A 13349-nucleotide genomic window follows, 5' to 3' on the forward strand; every position below is an offset into this window, starting at 1 on the left:
AGTGCTCTTAATCATTACCACCTCTTCATCATCCTCATCATCAGTAGAGTTACCCGCAGAGCTTGGCATCGTGTTTGTTAACTTAGTAAGTATTTGGTGGCTTGACTTGGGGAAATCATCGCGCCCCTCTGACCCTCTGCTTCCTCCTCCGGAGGTGACGGCAGAAAATCAAGGGCAAAGTCCTTTTCTCCACCCCTCAGTCGTGGCCCGGGGACCGTGTGGCCCCTCGCCCATGGGGAGCGGGGGCGCCGCGCGGCGTGCAGGCGCCAGGGGGCGCCGCGGGGCCGCTCCGCGGCGCTGCGATGGCTCGCGGAGCGTCGGAGAGCGGCCGGGAGTCGGCGCAGCCCCCGGGCATCCTGCGGCAGTCGCGGTGGCGCCGGGCCGAGGGAGCGCACTGAAGGGCCCTCCCCTGGCCATGGCCGCAGCCCCTGGCCGCTCTGCCCCGGCCGCTCCCCTCCGAGCTTGATCCCCCGCGGGCAGCCACGAGCCCCCGGAGAATCCCTCCGGAGCTGGAAAGCGGCGAGAGGAGAGCGGAAGAGCCCCTCCCCCGGACCTGAACTTGACCGGGGGCCGAGGTGAGTGTCCCACACGGGCAGCAGCGGCGCCGGGCTCCCCTGACCCCCGCGTCCTCCCAGGGCTGCGCCCCGGGGCCGGGGGAGGCCGCCCAGGCTGGCGCGGTCCCGGCGGAGCTGCGTCGGGGCAGGGCTGACCTTCGGACCAAGCGCTGCAGCAGTTGTGCCCCGGCCAGGGGGCGAGGGGAAAAAGGAGACGGCCACGGGGGCCTTTATTTTTGAGTCCAGCGCCTTACCTGTTGCACACCTAGTTTGAACCCGGCTGCAGCTCCCGAGACTGTCACGCGTGTGGCAGTGGGGAGGTAGAGGCAAGGGGACCTGTGTAGGAGGATTAATGGCAATGGAAAGATTAATAGTAATCCCGAGCCTAGATTTGATCTCAGGCTCCAAAGCAGTCCAGAACAGCGTCCACACCGCATGGAAATTTTTGGTGTGAATTTACCTTTAGGAGAAATATTGGGGACAAGTACTCTGAAGCTTGTTATGGGCAAATCTGTGCTTCCCTAGTTCCAGGAACAATGCGTTGCTTGAAATAGGTGTTTATCAAATGTTCATTGTCTTGAGTTCCCTTCTTGCACTAAATTCTCTAGTCCTCCAAGTAACAAAAAAAAAAGTGCTTTGCATCCCCCTTGAATCAGTCGGCACTCTCTTGAAATTGGAGCTAAGAAGAAGGCAGTTTTCTTAAATCAGTATTTTGTGACAGTCCTTACAATATGATTTGTTCTAAACACCAGAAACTTGGAACCAAATGATATCAAATAGAGACTATTAAAACGGAGCTCACATCTACCCTTGTCATTTGACTGCCAAATGTGAGATGTCTAATTTTATTGTGAGAATAAAATGTTGAAGAGTCACTGTCAGTCAATGTTATGTCTCCCCCATCAGTTATTTCCTGGAACATGGCAGGAGCTTGACAATATCCAGCTGTAACTTTGTGAAGTAATAAATGGAGAGAAATCTCATTCTTCTTTGGAATTCTTGTCACTGGGACTAGATGGGAGTTATTGAAATATTTGACTTTCTAGATACTGTGGAAAATAAATATTAGATGGTAATGCTAATGAAATATAAACCAAACAAATATGGTCTTAAAAATGGAAAACTTTGCATGCAATGTTGATCATTAGTTTATCAATTCACATATAAACAGTATATTCTATGTTTCATGTTTATTTTTCAAGCAAATAATCTCATTAGATACATGATTGAAGAACAATTTACAGAACTTTCTTTAGGGAAACATAGAACAGTTAGTTCCATGATGCAATGGACAGAATCCTGAATTAGATGCATGGGGGACCTAGGTTTGAATACAAGATTTTCTAATTTAGTCCTTGGATAACCTTGGACTCCCATTTCTCATTTGGAAAAAGAAAGACTAGATGACCTTTAAGATGTTGTGATCCTAAATCTGATACATAATGGTTGAGGACCTTTTTTCAACTTCTCCTATGAATGACTATGACCATAAAATGGTAAAATAAGATAACCATTCATTTTTTAGATAAACATATGGAATTGGATAAAGAAGAGATGCTAAAAACTTTTCTTGAATTTTTAGTTTGGTTTTTAATTGGTTAAGGCAATTGCCTTAATTAAAGTATATTATTAACATATTAGGAAGTGGTCATTTAGATTAGGTCTTTTTTTTTTTAGGTTTTTGCAAGGCAAATGGAGTTAAGTGGCTTGCCCAAGGCCACACAGCTAGGTAATTATTAAGTGTCTGAAACAGAATTTGAACCCAGGTACTCCTGACTCCAGGGCCGGTGCTTTATCCACTGCGCCACCTAGCTGCCCCAGATTAGGTCTTAAATTTAGAAAGTGGTAAAAGCAAGACTAAAAATCTGAAAGTACAGATTTTTCTGAAGCATATATAGTAACATAATAATATATACATGTATGCATATATGTGTGTATAAAATAACATAAATTAATAAGAAACCAGTATATTATTTCTAAAAATTCAACTGAGAAGCAATGTGGGGTATTATGTAGAGAACCTGGCTTAGCCAGGAAAATATGGAGCTAAATCCTGTCTTTGACCTTTAAAGATCAGATAAGCTACTTAAGCTCTTCCATGCCTTAAGTAGATCTTTAGTCTATACATTGCTAAGAAAAGGCTAATTTTTGTTTAGTAAAGTTTACTAAGGGACTTTATTCATCAGGAAGTTCTCTGAAAGGGAACCTCAGATCTAGTCCCTATCCGTATTGTAGAAATTCAATATAAACAAACTTGTTATTGAGACTGCTAGAAACTAATGAATGAACAATAGGAATATCTAGATCAAGGAAAGTTATAGATTCATATAGTTTCTGCCCTTGAACATCATTGCATTCAATTTTAGGCACAACATTTTGAGAGGCATATTAATAAACTAGAGGATATCCAGAAGGGGTAATAATATTGTAATCATACAGTGAAAATTAAAGTAATTAGTGATACTTAGCCTATTAAAAAAAAACAAAGATTTCATAGGGATTTCTAGGTATAGGATGGGACTTATAATTTCATTGTTTTAGAGAACTCTATGGTGAGAATTCTCTACCCAACAGCACATTTTTTTCTGCAACCTATAATCAAACAAAGTTGCCTAGATTATTAAGAGGATGGTAATTTGCACAGAGTGACACAGTCAGTATTGTTAGAGGTGGATCTTGAACCTTGGTCTTCTTGACCTCCAATAGACTCTATATACCCTAGACTAGATTGCCTCTCTTTAATGAGGATATGGAGGATAAAATAGTGTTCTTAGATATATGAAGGGTTTTCATATGAAAGATAAGAGTCAAGTTATTCCCTTTCTAGAGAGTAGAAATAGAATAAATAAGTGGATGTTCCAAAAAGAAAGATTTTGACTCAATATAAGAAAATCATTGTTTCTTTAGTTAAGTTCAGTTATATCTGACTTTTCATGGCCCCATTTAGGTTGTTCTTGGTGAAGATACTAGGGTGGTCTGCTATTTCCTTCTGCAGCTCATTTTAGATGAGGAAACTGAGGCAAATAAGATTCAGTGACTTGCCAAGAGTTATACAACAAGTAACCTGCCTGAATTCAGGAATAGGAGTCTTCCTATAGTCATAGGCCTAGCATTCTATTCACTGTAACCACCTCATTGTCTCACCACATAAGAAATATTGTTTTAACAATTAAAGTTGTCCACTAATGTAATGTATTACCTGTAGTTGGAAGGGAATGCAGACTCTGCTCTCAAGAAACTAATATTTTAATGAGGGAGACATTATGCAAAAAAAACCAACTATGAAATGTGAGGCAAATCAGTAGCAGGAGTGGAGTGTGGGATAGAGAGATGGGAATGAGAAAGGCCTACTATATAAATTCAGATTTGAACTGAGTCTTGAAGGAAACCGGGAGGCAGAGGTGAGGAGAGACAATATTACAGACTTGGGAAACAACCAAAAAAAGAATAGCATGGCAACAGAAGTGGTATATGTGAGGAACAGCAAGGAAACCTGTATTTCTCGATTGTATATAGAGCAGAATAAAGTTTAAGAAGACTATAAAGGTAAGAAAAGATTATGTTGTAAAAAAGTCTTTTAAAGTCAAACATGATTTTATGTTTGATCCTGGAGATAACTGGAGTTTATTAAGTAGGAAGTGACATCGTCAGACCTGCCCCTTAATAAAATCATTTTGATATCTCATTAGAAGATAGGAGAGGGGAGCTACTTAAGGCAGACAAACTGACCAACAGTCTATATCACTAGTACAGGTGTGATTTAATAGTAGTGGTATATGAATTAAGCAGAGACATATATAAGAAAAGTAACAAGTTTAGAAAATATATTGCATACAGAAAGTGAATACAAATGAGGAACTGAGAGGATACCAAGCTTGTGGACCTAAGGCACAAGAATGATACCAGGGAGGATCTGGGAAGAAAAATAATTCTGAGTTGAACATGTTGACTTGCAAGATGAAACATCTACTATGAAGTGTCCAAAAGTAAGTTAGTGGTGTGATATTGAAGCTCAGGAGATGGGAACGGAATATAGATTTGAAAATCATCTATTACGAGTTGATAATTGGAGCCATGGTAGCTGAAGAGATCTTCAAATGAAATAGTATCATGGGAGAAAAAAAGAAGGGACAGGACAGACTCTATGGTCCTAGAGGAAGATCCTGAAAAGGAGATTGAGCAGAAGCAGACAATTAGGAGGACCAGAAGATTATAAAGAAGAAAGCATATAGGAGATGATGATGATGATGTGTGTGTATATGTGTCAAAGGCTATATAATGATCAGGATTGAGACATAGCCCTTAGATTTGTCAAGTAAGGGCACTATTAACTTTGGAAAGAACAGTTCCAATTGAATAATGAGGTCAAAAGCCAAATTGCAGCAAATTTAAAGCTGAGTGAGAGGAAAAGAAGTGAAGGCATTGACTACAGACTGCCTTTCCAAATTTAGCCAACAAGAAAAGGAAAGATATAAGAGGAAATCTTGTGGTTTCAAGTTGTTTCAAGTAAGGGATTTTTTTTAAGTATGGGAGAGAGTGGTTATATTTCTAGGCAGCAGGAAAACACCCAGTGACAGTGAGAAACTGAAGATAAGTGAGAGTGGGAGTGATAGAGAGAATAATCTTCTGAAGAATGGAATGGGATCAAAGGTATATGTAGAGGAGTTTGCCTTGGCATAGAAAAGGGTGCCTCTCTAAAAGGTTCAAGGACAAAATAGTTGGCAAAAGGCATCTAAATATTTTTGAGATGGGGGGATAGAGAAAGTTCTTGGAAATGGCCTGTTTTTTCAGTGAAGGATGAGGCAAGGGACTCAAATGAGACAGCAATGGAAGAGACTACTGTGGGAGGTTTGAGAAAAATTAAGAGGTTTAGAATAGCCTCTGTGGAGAGTGAAAGAGCAAAAATTGATTAGAAAAGTGTGAAAGGATTACCTTGCTGTACTAAAGGGCATGGTTGAGATTGCTTGTCTGCATTGGATTTTGTCCTAGACAAATTAAACAGATAAGAGTTACTTTTATTTCTTTTCTGTGTGTTAAGTCTTTAAGAGCAAACTATGGAACAAAGTTACTTGTTTGAGATACATGGAAGGATGTAGGCCTCACAATTCTATTTGTCCTAAGACATTCCCCATATTTGATGAGGTAATTTTCCCCAAATAAAACATTTTTAAAAATCCATGCTATTTTGAATTTCATGTAATTTTGGCAGGCACTTGACCTCTGCAAATGTCAGTACAAATATTATCTATTTTATGGTGCAGGAATTCTTGATCTTTTTAGACCTCTTTGGCAGACTGGTGCAGCCTTTGAATACTTTTTAAAAATTTTTTATTTATTTTATTCTGAACTTAAAAATTTTATTTATTTCATTTTTTACTTTAAAATTTTATTTATTTTATTCTGAATTTAAGAAATAAAACAAGCATTTCCATAGCAAAAGATGTACATGAAACTGCAAATCTATTATGTACAAATTACTATTTCTTTTAAATGTATAAGATTATCATGTAATTTTTCTTTTTTGCCCTATTTTCTTCTTCCCTTCTCCCGCCAAAGTTGGCAACTATTAGACACAAATATGCTTATATGTATATATATATATATATATATATATATATAAATATATTTGCACATATATATGTAAAATCATTCTATTCATACTTCTACTTATCCAATCTTTCTCTGAATCAAATAGCAACTTCCTTCATATATCCTTAATAGTTAATGCAGGTGGACCACTTTTGGAAATTTATTAAATGTCTAAAATTACAAGGAAATCAATCATATCAAAATTCAGTTATTAGTTTTTTTTAGAAGTTCATCAGTCAGTTTAAGAACCCCTCTTGTAGTTTGACTTCAGGGGAAAAAAAAAAAAGAAAAATCTGTCTACAGTAGGAATTTGAAGAAAATTTAAACATGAAATGAACTGAATGTGTGTTCCTCTTATGATGTCTCTCTGTTGCTAAGAAGGAACATTACATAGCCCAAATTAATGCTTTAAAAGTGTTCTCAGGTAATGCTCCCAGTGTGAAAGTATATTATGCATTCAGTAGATACACACATAATCTAATATGAAGGTCAGTCAGTTACTGTGGAGAAGTACAGACTTCTTAAAAATGGCACTGTTTTCCCTTTAATCATGTCTCTTTTGTTTAGATACCACAGGCTGTGCAGAGGTTTGCCATGGTATGGTGAAGCTAAATACAAGAGTCGAATCGATTTTTGCAGTTGCTTTCTTTTGAGAGAAGTACATTACCAGCTCTATTGCAATATGGCTAAGAGTGCTGAAGTTAAGTTGGCAGTGTTTGGCCGAGCAGGTGTGGGGAAATCAGGTAAGATTTTTGCCATCATATCCACCTTGTGAATAAGATGTGAAAGATAATTCCATTTCCCTTTTCCCATATGATACAAATTATGCAAAACAATCTGTTCTTTAACTTGTTTAACTGGAATTTTCCCCCAATTACCTGTTATATCTCTTTAAAGTTTAAAGAAAAAAGTTATAATGATAATACTCTTTAACCCATATGAATTAGCTTGGGGTCACAGGTCAGGCAAGAAAATAAACCAGGTCTGAAATAAATTATACCTATCTCTACATATATATATATATAGATAGATAGATAGATAGATAGATATTATGCATGTATAAGATTTTGGCTGATTTATTTTTATCAAATGTATTATTATACTTGTTTGGAAAAGCTAGTAAAAATGCTGTGAGTTGATAGTTTTAAAAAATTTACTAGAAAGTTTTGCAAGCAGAAAGATATGTTTACATTTTCTTCTCCTGGCTCACACAGATTAATCAGTTAGTAGTAAGGTCATTTACCTTTAAGACAGAGAGCAAAGTAATAGACATGTGATGTAGCTAATATTCTGTTTTTGAAGTCTTTGATCATTTATGATCAAAGTATTTTGCTAAGTAGAGGATGCTAAAATGTCAAATCAGCTTGAGCTTTTGGATGCTAACTCTTTTCTTTGTTGTTGGAGGAAACAACAGCACTTGACTCTACCTTCTATCCTTTTATTCCTAGTAATAAATAGGATTCACCAGACATCTAAAAGACAGGTGCTAAAGCCTTGCTCCACTCAGAATTAAAATGAACAAATCAGATAATGGATAGTCCACAAAAATTGAGTCCAGGATGTCTAGTGATTGAGGTGATACAATTTGATTTCATCCCCTTTAATCTATGATCATGCTGCTGCCCTTCTGGGTTTACTACATAATCTCACTTTTATCTGAAATCTTTTTTGAACTTACTTCAAGAGTGCATCCTTCTGCCCTATGAGGTATGAGCTAAGAAGCTGCCATTTTTCATAGGAGTAAGAGATATTAAAGCCAAGATGCTGAACTCCATGACCATTTCCTCTTACTTTCTATATTAATATATTTTCTCTACATCTATATTTCCTTATGAGAGTCCCAGTTCTCTTTGTGCAGCTGCTGAAAGTAGGAAGGAAGTGAGGAAATTGCTTCACTGGATAGAGGTTAAAAGTTCAAAAGGAAAGATGTAACAGCTTAACAAGTTAGTCTTCTGTTAAGCATACATCAAATCCTACTATTTGCCAAGCACTTTGACAGATGCCTTAATCTAAGTTACATTTTCTCTCAAGAAAAATTGGATTATATTTGCCTTCTCTCCCAAAATAAATTGTGTTGTACATACATTAAAAATGAAGATCATTGTCTCCTTACACAATGGTCAATATTACAAAGACATACATATTTATGCTTTTCCTAATGTTCTTATACTGGTTAATTTCCATGTTAGCTGATAAATACTGATTGGTACTTCTTGATTAAAGTTTAGTTCTATAGGAGTAACTAAATTTTGCAATTATTACTGATATAATTGTCAAAATACTTTCTTTCATTTAATAGACATTTATATTCTTTTCCTTGCATTCCCAACTTCTACTGAGAAAGAAAATATATAAAACAAAACATTTGCTATAAATGTGATTAATTAAGCAAAACAAATTCCCATATTGGACATAACCAAAAATAATTTATTGTTGCACACTGATTCCATTACATTGATCCAAGTTCTTAATTCATTCAAAGCTGTTCACATTTACAATGTTGTTACATAAATTATTCTACAGGTTTTGCTCACTTCATTTTGCATCAGTTCATAATTGTATTCCTAGGTTTCTCTGAAAACAGTCCCTTTCATCATTTCTTATTTTTTACAATAATATTCCATTGCATTCATGTTCTGAGCATTGGTAGCATTGTTAGAGAATGACAATAATTATGATGTAAAATCTTTTCAGTTCCGAAAAACTGAGTCCGTCTTCTGAGAACTCCCTCCTTTCCCTTTCTGCTCACTAGAAACCCCCTCTGACATCATTTTTCACTGTTTCTTCTTTCACCCCAGTCTCGGATGAAGATGTAGCTTTTCTCTTTTGCTGAGGCCAGCCTCATTTACAGGCATACATGATCATCTCCACAAGATTATTCCCCATCATAGTCTTCACTTCTCTAATCTTCCATCTCTCCCTATTTACTATTTTTTCCTTGCTAAAGTACAGACATATTCATGACTCTCCATACTTAAAAAAAAAATCTCAGTTGTTCCTACCATATCTCTTCTCTGCTCAATTTCTTGAAAAAGTCATCTATATCCAGTGCTCCCACTTCCTGTCTTCTTACTTGCTTTTAAAACCTTGGTAGTCTATCATCTGATTTCATCATTCAACTGAAACTACTTTCTCCAAATTTACCACTGATTTCTTAATTGATAAAAATATTTGGCAAACATAAATTTCAATCTTTCTCCTTGTTGCTTGCTCCTTCATAGACAGGTCTTTTAATGGAGATCAGAAATGAGTTTCCTAGAATATGATTTCACTATTTCTATTGAACATATGACACAAGTATAATTATTTAGGTATTTCAGTCAGAATGCAATCCTGAAAGAAATCATATTCTAGTAGAAAATTCTAAAAATGAAAATAAATTTGTTATTTGTAATATATCTCTCAGATTAAATTGATGCTTTCTTCATATTTTGAGGGGAAGGGAAGATGTAGGTATTTTATTGTGGTCTGGTTTTTAACATTTTAAATATTTTATATATTTTTAAGTATTTTATGATTGATACCTCTTCAACAGAAATGAGATAGCTTGTATAACTTACCTAATCAATAAATACTAATGCATTTCATCAATGGGCTGTCATCAATAATAAGATACTATAATTCAAAGGCAATTGCTTCATTCAGTCATGAACTCTCACTTTGTAATAAACCCAAACTGTTCTCTATATTTTCCTTTCCTGGAAAAGTATTGTGCCTATCTATCTATTCATCAATCAACTATTTACATAAATGTACTTATAGCTGTATTCTCTCTCTCTCTCTCTCTCTCTCTCTCTCTCTCTCTCTCCCTCCCTCCCTCCCTCCCTCTCTTTAATTGGCTATTATAGGCCAGGTATTATGCCACACTCTGATAATACAAAGACCTAGATGAAATAGTCCTCCCTCTAAAGGAACTTATAATGTATTTATTTTGTATTATTGGGAAAGACTTCATGCAGAAAGTAGGGTTTTAGCACTTATACATATATACATGTATATATTTATATATGTACAGATGCACACATATTTATAGATTTCAGGCACATAGAGTAGTAACTAGAGAGTTGATCCTACAACCAAGAACCAAAACCTATCTGTAGTGGCTGGGATCTTTCTGGTGAAACTTCCAGACCCAGCTCAAGTACCCTTCATACATAAAACATTCCCTATTCCTTTTGCTCACTTCCACTTTTTTCTTTCTCAGACCTCACATGCTGTTTTGTACTTCTTTTGATCTACTTGGAAAAAAACACCCTTTATCTGTGTTTGTGTTAGATTCCCCCTATTAGACTGCAAGTTCAGTGGTAATAAGAACCATGTGTGTAATTATACATAATATATATATAATATAATATATATTAGGTATTTAATAAATGTGTGTTCAATAGAATTGAATAGTTTCTTGGTAGAGTACAGCCTTGGTATTGTGGGGAAGGAGTAATTGAAGAGAAAGAGATCAGTATGACAGGTTTAAAATATTGGAAGATTAGAGAAATAGTCTCTTTTGTCTCCAGGAAATCAAATAACCTAAAACATTCTCCCTCTACATAAGAAAAAGAGAGGCACACCCTGCCAACTATTATATTTCTTTCTTGTTCCTTCCATGAGGTGAGTAGGAGACTGACTTTTCCAAGTTGCGTATGATTGTATATAAGGAATATATACAAAGTTTGGAAAAGACAGGGCTACATAGCTCTTTCTTGTATAATATGGAAAGAGTTTCAAGGATGAGTTGAGCTGAATAGGACCTAGGGACAAGGATGATTTGTTTGCTTATTAATTCTTAATTATCTTTGATTAGTTATATCCCAGGCATGAAAACAATTTTATAAGTATTTTTCTAAAAACAAACAAAAAGTAACATGATTAGGTAGTAAAACCTGGTAAAAGTGTATAGGAGTCTTGTTTTATAAAGTACAATAAAAATTAATTTAGACTATTCACTATCTGAGATTATTTTACTGCTGCTTCCCACCATTTGAATGGATCACAGAGACTTGGTTTTTCTTTTATTTAACTATGACTTAATGATCAATTTGCAAAAACTCAGCCAGTTACCAACTGCATTTCATTAATTATCAGCATCATTGCCTGATAAGGTCTAACTTTGTAAGAAGGGATTGAGGAGAATTCTAAGTCATTCTACTAAACATGTCTCTTGTTCATAAAGGACCAAATTTCTAATGTGTTAGTGATATCATAGCTAAACCTTCAGTGCAAAATTTTGGCCTCTCTTTTGCTCTATTTCCCAATATTGATATTGTTTCAGAAAAGAAGTCTTTTAGATGTCCTTACATCTCAAAAATGGGGTGCCCATTTGAGGTTGAAAAGATACAAAGATACTTTATGCAGATTTTATACTATACCTTTCAAATTACTAAGTGGTTCACTTTCATAGAATTAGAAAAAATATAAAGATATATTAAATATCAAGAAATATAATATCAAAAGTTTTTTGTATCCCTAATATAAAGCCAACTTTGCTTTAATATATATATATATCATCTGTTTCTCTAATCTTTTAGGTTAAAAAATTTTTAATTGTCATAACTTATTTTTTAGAGTTGAAATGAAATATGACAGTGGAAAGAGAACTCAAAGTCAGGGCAACCTGGTTCAAATCCTGAATAATCTATAGTTAATATATATAAAATCTATAATTAATGACTCAGTGGATGGAATATCAGATTCTGGAGTCAGGAAGATCTGAGTTCAAATTTGGTCTCAAATACTTACTACCTGCCCCTGGCTAAATCACTTAAAATATGGATAATAACTGTACCTTCCTCAGTTATTGTGAGGATCAATGGAGATAATATTGTAAAAAAAATGCTTAGCACAGTGGGTTTATACCAAATGCTTAATTTCCTTATTCTCTTCCATGTGATGCTGGGGAATTTAACTTCACTTACTAGACTTCAAGTTTCAAAATATATACTTATCAACACTGATAGAGGGACTTTCTTTCCTCACTAGGGAGCTCATTACATAGTTAAATCATAGTTCCAGATCTCTCATTCTCTAAATCATTAATAAGATTGAACCATGTTTCTCTATCTCTGCTATCTCATTCCTTTGTTAGAGTAACAAGTAACTGCATTTCAGATTTGGTTGAATTCACTTGTAAAAGTTCTGAATTTGAAGCTTTAAAGTGAATTTGAACTAGGAAATATAATAAATGTACATATTTTTCAATATTTATTACAACTAATCATTTTCTAGGTTAAGAAATTACAAATAAATATAGAGAAGCACAAATAAACATATCATTTCTGTAATAACAATAAAATAATTGTTAATAAAGGAAATGAGCAAAAGATGCAAACATAAGTAGAGAATGAAAATAATGGCTAGAAAAAGTGAAATATATTATGATAATGCTCATGTAAGGGCAAAAATAAGTCATATTGAAGCCCTGACTATTCCCTGGAGCTACAATTTTTGGAGCAAGGACTGTCAATCTGAAAAAGTATAATTTAAACTAGAGCCAAACAAGCACAGGGTAGCACAGAGGAGTAAGCAGTACTAGGAGACTATTCTTTTATAATTTAATCCTGTTTCTTTGGGTATATATTATATCTCTATTGGTGGCTAGTGGCATAGTAGATAGACTAGTAAGCCTGGAGTCAGGATGACTTGGGTTCAAATCTAATTGGGTGACCCTAGACAAGTCAATTAACCTTTGCCTGCCTCAGTTTCCTCAACAGTAAAAAATGGGGATAATGATAGACTCTACTTGTTAGTATTGGTGTGAGATTCAAAATAAGACATTATTTGTAAAGCACTAAGCATAAGTAAGGTAAGAAATGTTTATTCCCTTTCCCCTTATCTTAAATAAACTTTTCCCTCTTATGATTCTGAATCTACATTGTTCTTTACTTCATGAATGCAAAACTCTTCTTTGGCAACAGGAGTCTAACACTGCATTAGCAGTGAATTGAGGGAAGAGACTAGAAATTGTAGCAGAAGATGCAAGGTCTTAGGATTAAATATGTGAAAAATGTGAACTGTTAAGTTATGAAAGAGGGGAGGATACTTTAATTGCTTGACCTGGAAGGACCCAGGAAACAGTACTCAGGAACTGTTCATAAAGGTAAAAAACATAATTACACATATCCAGACTGAAGAAAAAAATAGGAAGCCACAAAATTTAAACTGATGGTATTTTTCTCCAAATATATACAAATACATCTGTGTGTATGCAGA

The 13349-nt window shown here is 35.6% G+C and overlaps 1 protein-coding gene across 1 annotated transcript in view; it reads left to right on the plus strand.

Annotated features, from left to right (window-relative positions):
• Window positions 1-322: 322 nt before the first annotated feature.
• Window positions 323-13349, plus strand: part of RERG (RAS like estrogen regulated growth inhibitor) — an 80750-nt gene continuing 67723 nt past the window's right edge. The window contains exons 1-2 of the mRNA XM_074194369.1: window positions 323-575; window positions 6711-6886. Coding sequence (XP_074050470.1) covers window positions 6826-6886 — 61 coding nt within the window. The 5' untranslated portion in view covers window positions 323-575; window positions 6711-6825. The remainder of the gene's footprint in view (window positions 576-6710; window positions 6887-13349) is intronic.

Source organism: Macrotis lagotis, chromosome 7, assembly GCF_037893015.1.
Source record: "Macrotis lagotis isolate mMagLag1 chromosome 7, bilby.v1.9.chrom.fasta, whole genome shotgun sequence".
Taxonomy (NCBI): domain Eukaryota; kingdom Metazoa; phylum Chordata; class Mammalia; order Peramelemorphia; family Peramelidae; genus Macrotis; species Macrotis lagotis.